This window comes from Nilaparvata lugens, chromosome 1 (genome assembly GCF_014356525.2).
Source record: "Nilaparvata lugens isolate BPH chromosome 1, ASM1435652v1, whole genome shotgun sequence".
NCBI lineage: Eukaryota > Metazoa > Arthropoda > Insecta > Hemiptera > Delphacidae > Nilaparvata > Nilaparvata lugens.
This window is the reverse complement of record NC_052504.1, coordinates 57,502,527-57,520,074: the sequence shown is the minus strand read 5'-3', so window position 1 is coordinate 57,520,074 and position 17,548 is coordinate 57,502,527. Positions and strand designations below refer to the sequence as shown.

General features: G+C 32.7%; 1 protein-coding gene across 14 annotated transcripts in view; it reads right to left on the bottom strand.

Moving 5' to 3' along the window:
• Positions 1-9,305, bottom strand: part of LOC111045927 (ultraviolet-B receptor UVR8) — a 95,148-nt gene extending 85,843 nt beyond the window's left edge. For 9 of the 14 annotated variants that reach the window (XM_039437744.1, XM_039437774.1, XM_039437788.1 and 6 more), the window contains exons 1-2: positions 9,260-9,305; positions 7,662-7,863 (exon numbers count right to left, since the gene is read on the bottom strand). Coding sequence is in view for 1 of the 14 variants with exons in the window: in XM_039437837.1 (XP_039293771.1) it covers positions 7,702-7,705 (4 nt within the window). In the remaining 13 variants the exon portion in view is untranslated. Of the gene's footprint in view, positions 1-6,937; positions 7,085-7,661; positions 7,864-9,057 lie in introns of those variants that run through there. The other 5 variants (XM_039437757.1, XM_039437837.1, XM_039437767.1 and 2 more) reach the window with 4 other exon arrangements.
• Positions 9,306-17,548: the final 8,243 nt, after the last annotated feature.

The following is a 17,548-nucleotide window of genomic DNA, read 5'->3' as shown; positions in this document are numbered from 1 at the left end:
TTGTAATTACCGGTGACATTAACATTGATCCTAGAGGTAAGGGCTCACAAACATTAGCTTTTCTCAACACACTGAAGTCTTATGACTGTTTTTGTATCAACTCACTTCCTACAAGATTAGATTCCTGTCTAGATAACTACATCTCAAACCTTCACCCTACAACGTATACATGTGCTACAAATCAACCGCATCTATCTGACCACTTAGGGATAGTGTTGACGATTTCTAGCCTGACTCCCTTCAGCACTGGAGAAGTAGATGATGGAAGTGCGAAAACTAGCTATAAGTATAGTGTTGAATGATACCAGTATAAACGAGTTAAAACGTTGTTTGAATGAAGTTGATTGGTTTGCAACAATCTGTACAGATAATGTAAATTTAGCATTCAATAATTTTATGCAGGTTCTGTCTAATAATTTCAAAAGATGTTGTCCTCTTAAAACTAGAAAAATCAGCCTCAATAAAAATGGTCAAAAAATAGCAGTGCAAGGAACTGGTTCACTCCTCAGTTGAATAATATTAGAACTCTATTAGATTTTAGCCATATGAAATGCAAGACCAATCCTTAGAAGCCACAGCAAATAATAATCAACTACAGCCCACTCCTGAATACAAGCAAATGAGGATGAGAAGATGATCTTACAATAGAGAAATGTTATTTCTGTGAGGTTATATTTTTCAATTTAAAGATTTACCAGCTCTCTCGAAGAATTTTTCTTCACATCCTGATCTGCATATAATTTGAGGACATGTCCCATATAGCTGGTCTGTTTTCAACTTCAAGAATGAACCTTTTTTGTATCAAATTGTTCACTATTCATTACGATGACTTCAACAGACAACTGTACTGAACTTGGTCTGAATTGAAACTGAACTTGAGATGATTTTCTGGTGGCTGGTAGCTAGTGGCTCTAGTGTGCAATGACAGATAATACTCAATGATATGACATGTGGCATGACAGTCTGGTGGCTAACAAAATCGGTGGCTCGAGCCACCACATTCCTGGAGGCTCGGCTGGTGGCTCTAGTGTGCAGTGACAGATGAAAGACAATGCTACCACGTGGTGGCGCTTCCATGGTGGCCCAGTATGCAAAGGGCCTAAGTGTTTCAACGGTAGAAGGATTAGTTAGGGGGTTAGGTTTTTGGTTTGGGATTGCAATAAATTATGCTGGAAGGGGTTGGGGTCTAGGTTGAGGTATGTTCATTAATGTTTCAAAAGTAAAACGGTAGGTTAGGTTAAGTTTTTGCTTAAATGGCAATAATATACTGAAACGGGTTAGGAATCATATCAGTACATCGATAAGTACTGTATCGACCTATCAATACTTTGGCTGTTTGGCAATTTTTGGCTAACATGGCTGACACGGTATAATTTAAATGCATACAAAATTGCTGTTTTGAACTTCGTTTATTTTGAACTCAATAGGGACTGCAGTTTATTTTTTGTGATCAAAATAGCATCGATCCCAACCAAAAATTTGGTGGCAGGTATAATGACACTAGACCAAGAGTTATGCTTTGGAAGAATTGAATGAGTATGATACACAAAATAAGGTATTAGTCCAGAACGGACGCATCAGGTATTTTAAAATATATACTCACTCTATTCCTTAAAAAACTTTTGGATTTGATTATGTGATTATATTCTATCTGACTTTCAACAACAATTTATTTTTGCATTTTAAATATATTAATATACAGAGTGTTTCAGAAGTAGTGTCGAACATTTTAGGGTATTGTTCCTGGATGATAGGAGACTACAAATGTCGCATTTCAAGTGTCCAAAACTCAGTGGTTTTACTTATAGCTGCAATTTTGATTTTTTCACTTAGGAATTTTTATCTCAAGAACGAGATGTATTGATCTGAAATTTGGCATGAATATTTATGCTATAAAGACTCAACTTTAAAAAATAAAATAAAAACTTTTCGATGTAAAGTTTCAAAATGGCGGCCATTTAAAATTTTTGATTGCAAATTTCACAAAAACCGTTCACTTTACAGAAAATTTACAAAGAAATTAATTATTCTCGTACAGCATGCATGATCATGAACAAAAAAGATCATCTGAAAAGCATTGTAAAATCAGCTGGATGACCATTTGGAGCCATAACGAGTTTCAAAGCTTCATCTTAAATACAATTGGAATTAAAAATGTAATATTGCTGTTTAAATTGTAAAAAGTGGCCATGCATGCAATACGAAAACAATAAATTTCTCTGTTATTCTTTGACCAATCTTACATAAATCTTATGTAAATTTTCTGTGAAGTGAACGGTTTTTGTGAAATTTGCAATAAAAAATTTAAAATGGCCGCCATTTTGAAACTTTACATCGAAAAGTTTCTATTTTATTTTTTAAAGTTAAGTCTTTATAGCATAAATATTCATGCCAAATTTCAGATCAATACATCATTTCGTTCTTGAGATAAAAAGTCCTAAGTGAAAATATCAAAATTGCAGCTATAAGTATAACCACTGAGTGGACACTTGAAATGCGACATTTGTAGTCTCCTATCATCCAGGAACAATACCTTAAAATGTTCGACACTACTTCTGAAACACTCTGTATATTATAAAATTAACGTTCTTCATTCATTAAGGTTATGACCATTATGGTTTTGTTTATGTTTCCCAGAATGTTTTTTTTTATGTCATCAATATACTGATTAAGTAGTCAATCATGTGGTTGCCTAGATCAAAATTATGAAAAAATTGAAACATTTAGGCTAAGAACAGAATAGACCTTTTGTATGTAATTCAAAATACTTATGAAGAAAAAGAAAGAACAGTTTATCTTTATAGATAGATAGATAGATAGATAGATAAAAGAATTTATTATACAAAACAAAGGATACAATTTACAATTCAATAAGTCAAAAATTCAATAGGCATGGCTTTATGCCGTCAGCCAGAGTTGGTTGTTTACAATATTAACTTAACAATTAATTCATACATTATAGCAACGAATTAAATTATCAGATACATACTTGAAAAAGCATAGATTATACATCACATAAGTGAACATAAATTCAATTTTATAAATCCTTGATTACAAAAATTACGGTTAATCAGAATGCACAAAATAATGACAAATCCCACATATTAAATGTACTTATTCAGAAATTATACTCTAACACTAAAAACTCCCGATACTTAAGTGCCTCATTTACATACCCAAACAGGATTCTCCAATCTTTACCATTCAGGTATTGGAGAACTGCCACCTCATTCAATACCCAACATCCAAACCATTTGGCACGTAATTCACCTAGGATTTTACATCTACCTATGAAGTGATGGGTGTCTTCCACTTCCCTACTATTGCACAGTGAGCAAATATAACTTTCATAATCTCTACCCACCCTAAAATTTAGAGGTAATAGAGACCCTCTCACCTTGAAAATCTGACTGATAAAACGCCTACTATGTATGTCGCTAATATAATCTGGTCTTACTGGATGACACATTCTAAGATTATAATAAATGAAATGAAACTGCGAATTTGCGGCACAATCCCACCAAGTTTCTATTAATTTGTTGCGTATTCGATTAATAATAATCTCACATTTTCCTAGCCATTCATTAGGGTGAGTTACAGGGTCTATCCAATCCACATTATATTGTCTACTCAACATTCTCCATTCCTTAGCCCAACCGCATTTACTTCGGGATGTCAATATTGTGATTTTTCTTATAAATCTAGATTCTGATAGGCTTATAGTTTTCGCTATGTATCTACAATTCAATTTTAATGTATCCAACCATATATTATTCTCTTCACTCTCCAAATACAAAATATAATTTGGTGTATTGACCGGCAAACAGAACAGTCTCTTAATAAAGAATCTATGCAGTCGCTCCAATTCCTCTCTTTGCTGATACCCCCATACTTGGGCAGCATATGTTACCGTCGCCTTGCTTACCGAACTAAACACCTGCCTTTTGGTTGATAACGGCACTTCATTATTTGTAATCAGTTTCTTCCATACACTATTTATACCGTATTTTGATATCGATACTTTATCTTTAAAATGGCTAGTCAAAGATAACGTAGAAGTGAAAGTGACTCCAAGGTACTTGTACTCGTTTACTACTTCTATCGGTTCTTCTCCATACCTCCAATTCTCACTCTGGCTTAATCTACCCCCCTTTCTAAAGACGATTATCTTCGATTTATCTCTATTCAATATCAAGTTCCACCGGCAACAATAATCTCTCAATTTATTTATCATTCTCTGCATTTTGTGAATACTATCAGTGAATATCACCAAGTCGTCAGCATAAAGGAGTGCATTTATTTCAGTATCTCCCATCCGTAGCCAACCTCCTATGTATTCACAAATATCGTGAGTAAAGATAGAAAACCAGTTTATCTTTATATATAATTCTATACTATTAAACGAGCAAATTCTGTTTATATGTTTTTATGTTTATATATATATATATATATATATATATATATGTGTGTGTGTGTGTGTCCGGATCTCGAAAACGGCTCTAACGATTCTCACGAAATTTTGAACATAGTAAGTTTATAATATAAAAACTCGATTGCACTAGGTCTCATCCCTGGGAAAACTCGCTGAAGGACATTAGAAAGATAATAATTATTCATCCTTGGAAGAGCAGCTGATAATTTTGTTGTCTGTAGATAATGGAAGTGAGTGAGCGAGTGCATGTGTGTGGGACAGAAAGAATTATTATGACTCAGCTGTTGAACTATTGCAATAATTGAATCAGGTACTTAGTGCCGGTTGCACAAAAGCCGGTTAAATTCTAATCCTGATCAATTCCAGAAGAACCAATCCGAGAGGCCGTATTTTTAAAATGGTCTTCTCTGATTTGGTTCACGTGAGATTAATCAGTATTGAAATTTAAGCGGCTTTTGTGCAACTGGGACTTTGTGAGAGAAATTTTTGCATTCAACTGGGAATCGATCTCAATCCACTGTGATTAGATAGAACCTTCCTGTATAAACTATAAATATATTATAATTTCCTCTTTCGTGATAAATTTTCTATGCTTTGGCACTCCAGAGCGAAGCTCGGTCCCCCGATATTCAACAATTAAGTCTGCTTCAAATACAATTTTATTTGCAAAACAAACTGATGAACCAAGATACTTCAAAATGGAATGTGATGGATATAAGCTGAAATATTTAAAGAGTGGAAGGTAATAAAAAATGATGAATTTTAGATTTTCTGATAAAACACAATATTTTTAAAAGTGTTACAATGTGTAAAATGTGTGGGAAACAGTGAAATTTGGCCAAAAAGTGAAAAACTAGTAATCGAATAAAAGTGACCATACTTTGGTATGAAAAAGGCCGACTTTCCTGGCTACCTGAATGAGTTTCAGTTCAAGAGAAGATATACAGTAACGCCGGTTACACATTGGGCGGCTTCTGCCACGGCGGTAATTTCGACGTCGCCGCCGTTCGAGCAATAGTCTATAGACTTAAATGGAAGCTTACACACTGGGCGGCAGAAACGCCGCACGGCCATATTGCCGTTGGCGGCAGCTGTGCAGCCGTCCACTGCCACTGCGGCTGGCGGTGTTTTTTCCGCTCTTGTCTACGCAGTGGCTACGTGACCAAATGGGCGTTTACACATTTGGCGGTTGTCTACAATAGCCACTGATCAGTCGCTTTCCCAGATACTCCAAGTCGGAGGTCTTTGAAAGTCAGCCTTTTAATTTGTGTCTTGTTGTAAAGTTTGTGAGTTTTTATAACATTTATATTGTTTTAAGAGTTTGTGGTTGACGAGTGTAAGAAAATGAGTGAGTTAATAGACAATGAGTTTTTTTTCAATGAGAATTTTTCTGTTTTTTGATGATTTGATTGTCTAGTATTTCTTTTTTATGCTATATATATATAATTCTGTACTAAAACTGTTTTTTAATTGAAGAAACCTTTAGGCCTATCCAAAGTTGATGGTTAGTAAACGTATTGACAATAAAAACTGTTTACATTTTTTATATAACATTGAAGTACTTTTTATCCATATGCAACTTGTACAAACATACCGTACTCTTAGTTCATATGAGGCCCATGATGCTTTAGATAGCAGTATAGATAATGATCAAATTTTATAGAATAGGCAAAAATTCTGTGCTTTCCCTGCTAAAATATATAGAATATAACTTCCCTTAAAGTTACAGCAAGCATTTATACAGGTTGCACACAATTCCTCAGTTGTGAATTTTTCCTTTCGATTTTGTCTTTAATGTGGTGGCCATGTAACTCATGTGAAGAAACGGACATATGAAAATAATTAAAGAATTTTGCCTCGTCATTTCTCAAGTCTTCAAACAACGTACAAAATGCTCCAACTTCTTTTCTTCTCAGGTTTATAGGATGAATCCAAACAAGGCGATTTTTCGGCTGTTTTATTTTTCTTCGATGGTAAGGTACAACAAAAGTGCTAAAAGTTGTTGCCTTTCCATTTTGAGTTGAACACTTAATAATATATACTTTGAAAAATGTGCAAAATACAATTAACTGAACACTCATGAAACAGAGAAGTCACAACACATTTGCGATGAAGAACTACAAGAATTATTTTGGCTACTGATCATACGTGGCGGTAATTTTGCCGCTCGTTGTTTGTCGGTGTTTTTGTCGCTGAATTTGTAAGTTGGACTTTTTTTCGAGGCGGCGACGGCAGTTTCGCCGCAGCGGCAGAAACCGCCCAGTGTGTAACCAGCGTAATGATTGTGAGTAGCGCATCCACTATTTGTTCAAAGTGGCGGTGGTATTATATAGAAGGCTATGCACTAGTAAGATTTTGTTGGGATGGGTTTGGTGAGATTACCGTAGCTTTTCTTTTTGCATTTGAGTGTTATTAAGCAGTGAACTGACAGTTGTCAGAGAAGACTTTTTGGATGTGTTGGGGGAAAAATAGTAAAATATGAAAATTATAAAAAGTAAAACTTACCTGATGCATCAGTTCTGGATAATAACCCAAAATTATAACAATGTAAACAAACCAAATGAATTGGGTGACTATTATTATGAATGAAAAAAGTAACTAATGACTAGCAGTAGTCTACTAAACAAATTTTGGTGTAATTTTACGTCCAGTGTCGAAATACCTGTCATCAAGTTTTGGTTGGGATCGAATTGGTATGTTATTTTGAGCACAAAATCACAAAAATTAAACGGCGGTTACTATTGTTTTTGAACCTAAACTAAGTTCAAGGTAGCACAATTTTACATGCATTTAACCTATAAGTGGCACCCATTTTGATTATCGAAATCATCAAATTATGATTTTTCTAATCCAAGTTTTCCTAACCGAAACTTCCCTAACCTAAAGCTTTTCCTAACCGAAACGTTTCTAACCTAAAGCTTTCCCTAACCTTATATATTAGAGATGTTTGAAACGTTGTGATCAAAGTGAGGTTAGTAAAACTAAATTATATTATTAATAATTTTTTTTAAATTTATGATGATTGACCGCCGTTTATTGATTGTGATTTTGTGTTCAAAATGACATACTAAATCAATTCCAACCAAAAAATTGATGACAGGTATTTCGGCTCTGGACCTACAGTTTAGCCCAAATTACAAAATATGATCGACATAACATTTTTGTGTAACTAAAATAAGCTGAAAAAGTAAAATTTTAATAGGACGCACTACATTCCTCATTAACTTACATTTAGTTTACAAAGAATAGGCTATGTTCATTGGGCTTACCCATGAAGATTAAATTCCAAACTTCCAAATAATGTAAGCCAGCTGCACCACTTAACTTTTATTCTGAGCAGGATAATATCCACATATTATGTAAACTTTTGCACTAATAAAAAAACTTATTCAATGCACGTATTATTATAATTATTACAATTATTAGATAACCTATACTTTGAAAAATGTGCAAAATACAATTAACTGAACACTCATGAAACAGAGAAGTCACAACACATTTGCGATGAAGAACTACAAGAATTATTTTGGCTACTGATCATACGTGGCGGTAATTTTGCCGCTCGTTGTTTGTCGGTGTTTTTGTCGCTGAATTTGTAAGTTGGACTTTTTTTCGAGGCGGCGACGGCAGTTTCGCCGCAGCGGCAGAAACCGCCCAGTGTGTAACCAGCGTAATGATTGTGAGTAGCGCATCCACTATTTGTTCAAAGTGGCGGTGGTATTATATAGAAGGCTATGCACTAGTAAGATTTTGTTGGGATGGGTTTGGTGAGATTACCGTAGCTTTTCTTTTTGCATTTGAGTGTTATTAAGCAGTGAACTGACAGTTGTCAGAGAAGACTTTTTGGATGTGTTGGGGGAAAAATAGTAAAATATGAAAATTATAAAAAGTAAAACTTACCTGATGCATCAGTTCTGGATAATAACCCAAAATTATAACAATGTAAACAAACCAAATGAATTGGGTGACTATTATTATGAATGAAAAAAGTAACTAATGACTAGCAGTAGTCTACTAAACAAATTTTGGTGTAATTTTACGTCCAGTGTCGAAATACCTGTCATCAAGTTTTTGGTTGGGATCGAATTGGTATGTTATTTTGAGCACAAAATCACAAAAATTAAACGGCGGTTACTATTGTTTTTGAACCTAAACTAAGTTCAAGGTAGCACAATTTTACATGCATTTAACCTATAAGTGGCACCCATTTTGATTATCGAAATCATCAAATTATGATTTTTCTAATCCAAGTTTTCCTAACCGAAACTTCCCTAACCTAAAGCTTTTCCTAACCGAAACGTTTCTAACCTAAAGCTTTCCCTAACCTTATATATTAGAGATGTTTGAAACGTTGTGATCAAAGTGAGGTTAGTAAAACTAAATTATATTATTAATAATTTTTTTTAAATTTATGATGATTGACCGCCGTTTATTGATTGTGATTTTGTGTTCAAAATGACATACTAAATCAATTCCAACCAAAAAATTGATGACAGGTATTTCGGCTCTGGACCTACAGTTTAGCCCAAATTACAAAATATGATCGACATAACATTTTTGTGTAACTAAAATAAGCTGAAAAAGTAAAATTTTAATAGGACGCACTACATTCCTCATTAACTTACATTTAGTTTACAAAGAATAGGCTATGTTCATTGGGCTTACCCATGAAGATTAAATTCCAAACTTCCAAATAATGTAAGCCAGCTGCACCACTTAACTTTTATTCTGAGCAGGATAATATCCACATATTATGTAAACTTTTGCACTAATAAAAAAACTTATTCAATGCACGTATTATTATAATTATTACAATTATTAGATAACCTATAATTTCAAAAGTTTTTAACCATGCCGCAACCACTGAACTCTATACTAACTGGAATGGACTAGCAACACAAAGAAAGTGAGGCAGCTGGTAAAGATAGGCAACCCACATTGCTGTGGGATTCGTCATTTTGTAACACACTCTTATGGAAAAATACATTGCACTGTTTCAATTTCTATTTTATTTCTATATTGTATGTCTTATTTCATGGAAGTGTTATTTTTCCGTTATTAAGCAGTTCATTGTTAACTTTTTGAGAGCAAAAATAATGAAATAGGTTGAATATGAATAAAGAAAAGATTTTTTTTATTTGTGACTGCAGTAGTTTTAGTATTGTCAACTTTTCACAAGCAAGGGAATAACTTTGGGCCAGATTTCAGAGAAGCGTATCATCTATTTATTTTTTATTTATTTAACAAGGACAAATATAAACTGTCATAAAATGATTGGGAATGGGAAAACAGGCTCATAGTCCTTATTATTCTAATCCCGAATTTTGTTCGTACACAGTCCAAAGGAGGGCTGTGTTTAATCGAAACTATTAAACACAGTCTTATGTTTATTTTGATAGGATATACTATTGTTTTTTGGATTATATGATTTATTGTTATTGTCAAAGGAAAGATTTATGATTTATTGTTTAAGGAAATATCTTAATTTAATAATATAGGCCTACTTACAGCAGGCTATAAATGTAGAACTATGTAGGTGTGCATTGGTGTAATTTCAAATCATGTAAGAGTGGAAGTTCCAGAAATGAAGCAAATAACGAAGAAACATTTTATTATATTATATGATAAGAAAACAATAAAATATGCTACATAATTACCAGAGTAAAATAAACAATTTGAGATTGAAAGCTTTAAAAATTAATTACAATTCAGCTGATAACAATCTCATATTTTTCACAATAAAAGTAGATAAATAAAATAAATTATGTTGACTCATGATGATTATTAACACTATAAATATTAAATATATAATAATAGCAATGCACTAGGTATTCTGATAACATTTCAAATCATGTAAGTGTGGGAATTTCAGAAATGATGCAAAGAAATCTATGAAGAAACATTTATATTAATTGTATTATAATTATGACCATATGATAAGCAAACAGTAAAATATGCTATATAGTTATTGTGATATTGTAAATTGAACGATTATTTATTTGAAACGGAAATGTTTCAAAAATTAATCACAATTCAGCTGATAGCAATATCATATTTTTCAAAATAAAAGGAGGCTACTAAAATAAAGTAGGTACCTGAAATAACTTATGTCATCTCATGATGATAACACAGAAATTATTAATCATTTGTATTTATTCTTTTTTGAATAAGGATTCATTTGTTCTTCAACTATGTTTTTTTATTTCAGATGCGGAAAAGTAGGCCTAAATTTTCAATTAGCATAGAAACTATCACAGTATACTAGGAATAAAACCAAATTTGTTGTTTTATTTTTGGTCAGATAAACTGATCAATATAGAAAAAAGTATTGGAAATGCATGTGAAACAAAAAGGTTTCTTCAAATTAATTAATAGACTGAAAATGTTTGATTTACCTGTGAAATGGTATTTCATTTTTTTCAACATGCCCATTCTTGCATCCAAATGCAACACAATACATCACCATTTTTCGGTCGTATTTTTATTCAATTCTACGCATTTTACAACAAATACATCACAATATTTAAGAGAAAAGGTTGTGATCTAATACTGATAGCCTCAATACTCATTTAAATCCATTTTTCAACTTTAAAAATGAAAAATCGTACTCAAGAGCTGTAACAACCTGCTTAAATGTATGAGTACGAGAGAGAAGGGAATCCCACACGGTATGCCTGTCTCACTCACTCCGCCTTACACACTTTTAGCTGTAGCTTAGCATTGGACAGACGGTTCCAGTTAGTATAGAGTTCACTGGCCGCAACACTTGACACTGTAGAGCGACCCAGCAAGCAGCAACGCATGCGCTGTTTATTTATTGCGCATGCGCTTTGTATTTAGTCGTAGTACCATAAAAAACCACACTTGACACAAACCACTCTCGGTCTCAGTCACCACCGTATCGCGCATGCGTTAGTAACGGTTTTTTCCCGTTCCATTCAGTCAGCTCTTTGAATGTAACGTTCTTTGTGATGATGGTTACCGAGCACTGTAACTGAAGCCAATCATCATTCTATTAATTTGATGATGATATTATTATCCAATTATTATTATTTATGATTGAATTCAATATAATAATCAATATATTAACATTTTATTTGATAAAATGGAGAGTATTTTTGAAAAATAAATTGATAAATAACGGTTGTTATTTAACTGATGTTAAAAACACTATAACTAAGTCAGCATATTGTCATTTCAAAGCAAAAATCTAACCCCCTTTTCACATTTGAAACATCAATAGTCATAACTTTTGGCGAAAACATCTAATCTCTTCCAGCATATTGCAATTTCAAAGCAAAATCCTAACCCCCTAACCTATCCTTTCACCTTCGAAACATCAAAAAACATAACTCTACCTGGACCCTAGCCCCTTCCAGCATATTGCAATTTTAAAGCAAAAACCTAACCTAACCTTATGGAACATTATCAAATATAACCTACATAAAACCTAACCCCTGACCCTTTCACATTTAATACTTTGGATTTATTTGTCATCTTCAGAACAAAACATAAACATGTGGTTCATTTCATGAAAATGTTCACAAACATGTGGTTCAAAGCAAAATCCTAACTCCCTAACCCATCTTTTTACTTTTGAAACATCATAAAACATAACTATACCTAAACCCTAGCCCCTTCTAGCATATTGCAATTTGAATTCAAAAACCTAACCTATCCTAATAAAACAATAAATATAAACTGAATAAAACCTTACCCCCAACCCTTTTACATTAATATTTAATACTTTAGATTTATTCATCATAATTCTAGCTTATTGCAATTTGAATTCAAAAACCTCACCTATCCTAATAAAACAATAAATATAAACTGAATAAAACCTTACCCCCAACCCTTTTACATTAATATTCAATACTTTAGATTTATTCGTCATCTTTAGAACAAAACATAAACATTCATTATCTAGAGCTAAACATATCCATTTTATGATGCACAAGTCGAATCTTGCCGACACACAATCAGCTGGTATAGAGAGGTCCACGTTGTGATGGAAGTGTAGGAAGATTGGAGAAAAGGGTTTTCAGATCTCAGCCTTGCGACCAAAACAGCTGATACTGGTATATCTGATGAATTCAACTGTTCATTATTTTTGAAAATAGTTAATCATATTTTATTTGTCAAATATATTTCTCTAAGATACCTATGATAATAAATTTTCATGATTGAGATGAAATATTTTGTCAATTAGTTGAATTTCTACATTGTTGATAAACGATGTGGCAACATCGCAATGCGTGGAAGAGATAGTGCCATCTGCTTTGTTGAACGATAGACAAGGATAACAATACCATTGCAAATCATACACTACCATTATAACGTGAACCTTACTATAGATACTCAAAGAATATTTTTGAATAACTATGTGATAACTGTGACTTTTGCTGGCCGTGACTCTGTTTCTGAGACAAAGAGAAGCTGCTCACTTGACACTGTAGAGCGACCCAGCATGCAGCAACAGCAGCAACGGCACATGCGCTTTGTATTCAATCTTAGTACAATGCGCTTCCTCATCCGTTCTTTCATGAGCTCATAGATACAGCGCGAATTCGAGCGAGACTACTTCTACACCTCAGAATTTTGCAATCGTTCGTTCATTCTGCATCTGCATTCATAAACTGATGCTCTAATGTGTGTATAAGGCATTCCTATTGCTTTCTCTCTTAAATAAATGAGTCTTCTACAATTTGAATAGGCTAATAATATTATCATTGCACCTGATAAACTGAAAATTCAGTAAAAAAATAACTGATAATTCAGAATAAAAGAACAGTCTTTAGTCTACAACTAAAATAGTTGTTGATTTATTAGTTGATTCATTTTTATGCATTTTCATTTTGATGTAGCCTATTGTAATCTTTGAAACCCGTCAATTTGAATTATACAGAATTCCTGGAAATTAAGCTAAATATTTCTTTTACGATTAAGATTCAACCAGCTGTTGTGCAACCAGCATCACTAACACTTTGAAAGCAACAGAATTTTATTTCATCTTGCAAACTTCAATTTTGTATTTGTATTTTACGTTTCGTATATTATTGAACATCAATTTGTAGTGTTAGTGAATTATTTATAGCATATTATTAGTGAAGTACGGTATTCTTTGCATACGGTACGTCCACAAGTTGATATGACTCTTTACACTTATTCCATAATTTCTTAGTTATTTTGTAATCCATAAGAAAAATTTTGAGTTATACAACTCACAATTATTGAAAAATAATAAACAAAAGCTATAACATTATAGAACTTCATTTTTCAATAATTATGAGTTGCATAACTCATGGATTAAAAAATAACTAAGAAATAATAAAAGATAGATCAGATACTTATAGTTCATCAATATAAGACTATCCGAATCAGATACCTATAGTTCATGTTTTAATAAGTGATGGATTACACTTGAAATATGAAAAAAAATTTACAGATTTTTTGATAATGAATGATGTTAAAATAAATTTTATCCTGAAAGTGTTCTATCAATATGCAGTTAGGAGTATTGTATTACTAAATAATCAATCGTATGCCAAATTTACTCATAATTTTATTTAGTTACAGCATTAATTTATTCATTTGAACTTATACCATTGAAGAAAAATCACAAAAAATGTTCTGACTAAAAAAAGTCTGCTTATCCAAAATACAAAATTATTGTAATATAGCCAATCAAACATTGTAAGTTTACAGTTTAACAGTTACCTGTTGTAAACTCTATTCAAGGTAATCGCCCAGAATGCAGCAACGGCGCACGCGCTTTGTATAAGCACGGTATATAGAAGAAGATTTATATTTTCATCTAAATACCGTGAGTTGTAGTACTAAAAGATTCGTCATTTGAAGCATGAATGCATGAGTGCACAATGTTATGGCATTTCACTCTTCAAACATTATTTTATATCAATTTGAAAATATAATTTATCATTCCAATATTTTAAAGTTGTATGATTCCAATGTGAAACCTCAAATATTACATTTATTACCTTGAATAGAGTTTACAACAGGTAACTGTTAAACTGTAAACTTACAATGTTTGATTGGCTAATTATAGGAGTTTTCTCTGGTAATACCTACACATTTATAATCAATTCAACCAGATTTTAGCAAATAGCCTACTTAGCCGTGATAAAAAATAGCCATTCAATAACAATAATAATGCTTTTATTAAATCAAGATCTTTTACAAACACAATTTTGTAATAATTTTGAATCAATACAATATAAAATACCTTTAAATAATAACTTATCCACTGAGTAAACTGAATTCCATTCAATCATAACAATGCATGAAAAAGGATTGTCTGTTTCATTGTTAAATCATGACTAAGTGCCAAAAGCCAGTTAAATTTTAATCGTGATCAATTCCTGGAGAGCCAATCAGACAAACCGTCTTATAAAAAAATGCCTTCTCTGATTGGTTCTCGTGAAATTAATCACGGTTAAAATTTAGCCGGCTTCTGTGCAACTGACATTAATTTGAGATTATTAATATGAAATTTATCAAACAAATATGAGAAAAATAACATTGTAGAAAATCATCTGTCTGTAATAATTTTAGTAAAAATATTGCTATCACCCGATTTTATTCTTTACCTATTCTTCCAGTTTTTTTGAAATAATGCTGATGAGTCTCGTGGCAGGTTGGGTTGTAAAGCCAGCCTAACTTGAGTGGACTGTATGGTGTGAGAAACAGAATTTGAAAAAAGAACTAACACTTGTCTAGTTCTTGCACCACAGACCCAACAAAGTGCCAAATTGAAATTACAACTATTATACACATTGTAATTGAATCTGGAAGCTAGAATGTTTGAAAAGAATTGTAATTAAAAATCTAAAAAATATAATAGTTCTAAGTTGATACTTGTGATAATGATTTTTCTAAATAAAGACAAAGTTGTACAGAAACAATGACTTATTTTATTTTGCCTTTTTGTCATAGGCTTAGAATAGTTAACAAACAACAAAATGTTTACTGATGATGGAGATATAAAAATACAATAATGAATATGGATAAGTTTTCAATGTAAGTTAATATAGAAAAATGTAACTTGAATAGTTTGGTTTCTACCAATAACTGAATTGAGATGATCACAATTAATCACTGAAAATGTGATTAGCCAATTGCAAACTGTTGGCAACTGTTGATTCTATTGAATGATTCACTATGAAGAGATAGCAGACCTCATGTGTCTCCAGCATTATTGCCCTGTCACCAGCTGGCTCAAATCTTTAAATAGTAGACTTGAGATGCGCGGGAACACTAGCGTCAGGTGATCAATTTTCATAATGGCAAGGAAAGTTATGTGAGTGCGCCACACCAGATTTTTTTATATGCTTCTTAGAGAACCGACAATTATTTGTTGAAACACTGCCGATTTATGAAGTTACATTACAATTTTATATCATCATTATTTTAATTGCATTTAATCTTTATTATCATTGATCAATTTTTTATACTTGTAAAATTCGTTGAATAATTAGCATTACTGTCATTTAATGTAAATTAGTGCATAAGCAAGTAATTATTGTAACATACATAAATAAAGAAATCTATTCTAATCTAATCTGATAATAGATAGTAGACACAAACTAGAGTTTGGAGAATAGTATCTCTCTGATCGATAGTAGACACAAAATCTTGAGAGTGCCAGTTTGGCGGTGCATGCAACGACAAACTGGCACTCCTGAGATTTTGTCACTAAATGACAAAGTTACACGCCGTCAAACTGGGATGCATTCCTTAGAGTGCCAGTTTGGCAGTGCATGCAACGACAAACTGGCACTCCTGAGATTTTGTCACTAAATGACAAAGTTACACGCCATCAAACTGGGCTGCATTCCTTAGACTGCCAGTTTAGTGGTGCATGCAACGACAAACTGGGCTGGAAAACCAGTTTATCGTCGACCCACTTTGTCGCCAGCCCAGTTTGACGCGGTCTCTCGAGAGGTAGATAATATCTAGATAATCTAGATATAATCATTATTGTGGGAAAGAAAGTGTGTGTGAGTGTGAGGAAGTGCAAAAAATCGTGAGACAGAACTATTAACTCTCTCCCGCTCATACATAATAATATAGTGATACATATTACATATACATTGTAATACAATTCTTCCATTGCTACCTGCGCTTACACACTCTCTCACACACTCACACCCTCTCTCTCTTTCTCTCTCTATCTCTTATCTCTACAATATTTCCATTCATAAATGAATCCTTAGCTTTTATCAATGAAATTAACGTTTTGGTAGAGAGTTAGTGGGAAGGATATTTTCAATATTCTTTCCGAAGAATGGACATTAATATGTCCAAAGCTCCGCCAATTTATGTAGATGCATAACAATAATATAATTATCTGTAGTTATTATATTACAAATGGCTTTTTCATATCATATACAGTTCAATAATTATTTTCTTAGTCTATATTATGTAAATTCATCTATAATTTTGCTGTATTGTAAGCTATTGTATATAAGTGTATAAGCCAGTAGCCTATATATTGTAATCTACATAAATAAAGTACTCAATCAATCAATCAATCTCACTCTCTCTCTCTCTGTTTATTTTCCTCAATTTATCTGTCTCTCTTACCCTCCCTATTTTTATCTCTCTCACTCGCTCTCTTTCTATTTGTCTATAAATAAAAAATGTATCCTCCACTGTACCCTTTTAACATCTCTAGAATAAAATAGGGTACCGGTAACAGAAAGGAGACGGGGCCGCCGAAAGCAATGGATGAACAGGTAGAAGTTCTAGTGACCCTTCAGTGGTCGTCTATTGTTAATGAGTTTCGACATTTTCGTGGTCTATTGTTAAGGATTCCACTCCGAGGAATAAATTGGTGGCAAGTCTGATTACAGGCATTTTCAGCTGTAAACCAGTAGTAGCTTACATTGATTGAATAAACACACACATTATTATCGATTATAAGTACAAATTTAGTCAAACTAAGAACGTATTATTTTTTATTTTACATCCTTTTATACTTATCCTTACGTCCTATTATATTCAGTGTACATGATGAGACTAAATACATTACATATACATTACAGTACACAAACACACACATATCAAAGTACAAATTGGTTGCAGTGGTATTAAAAA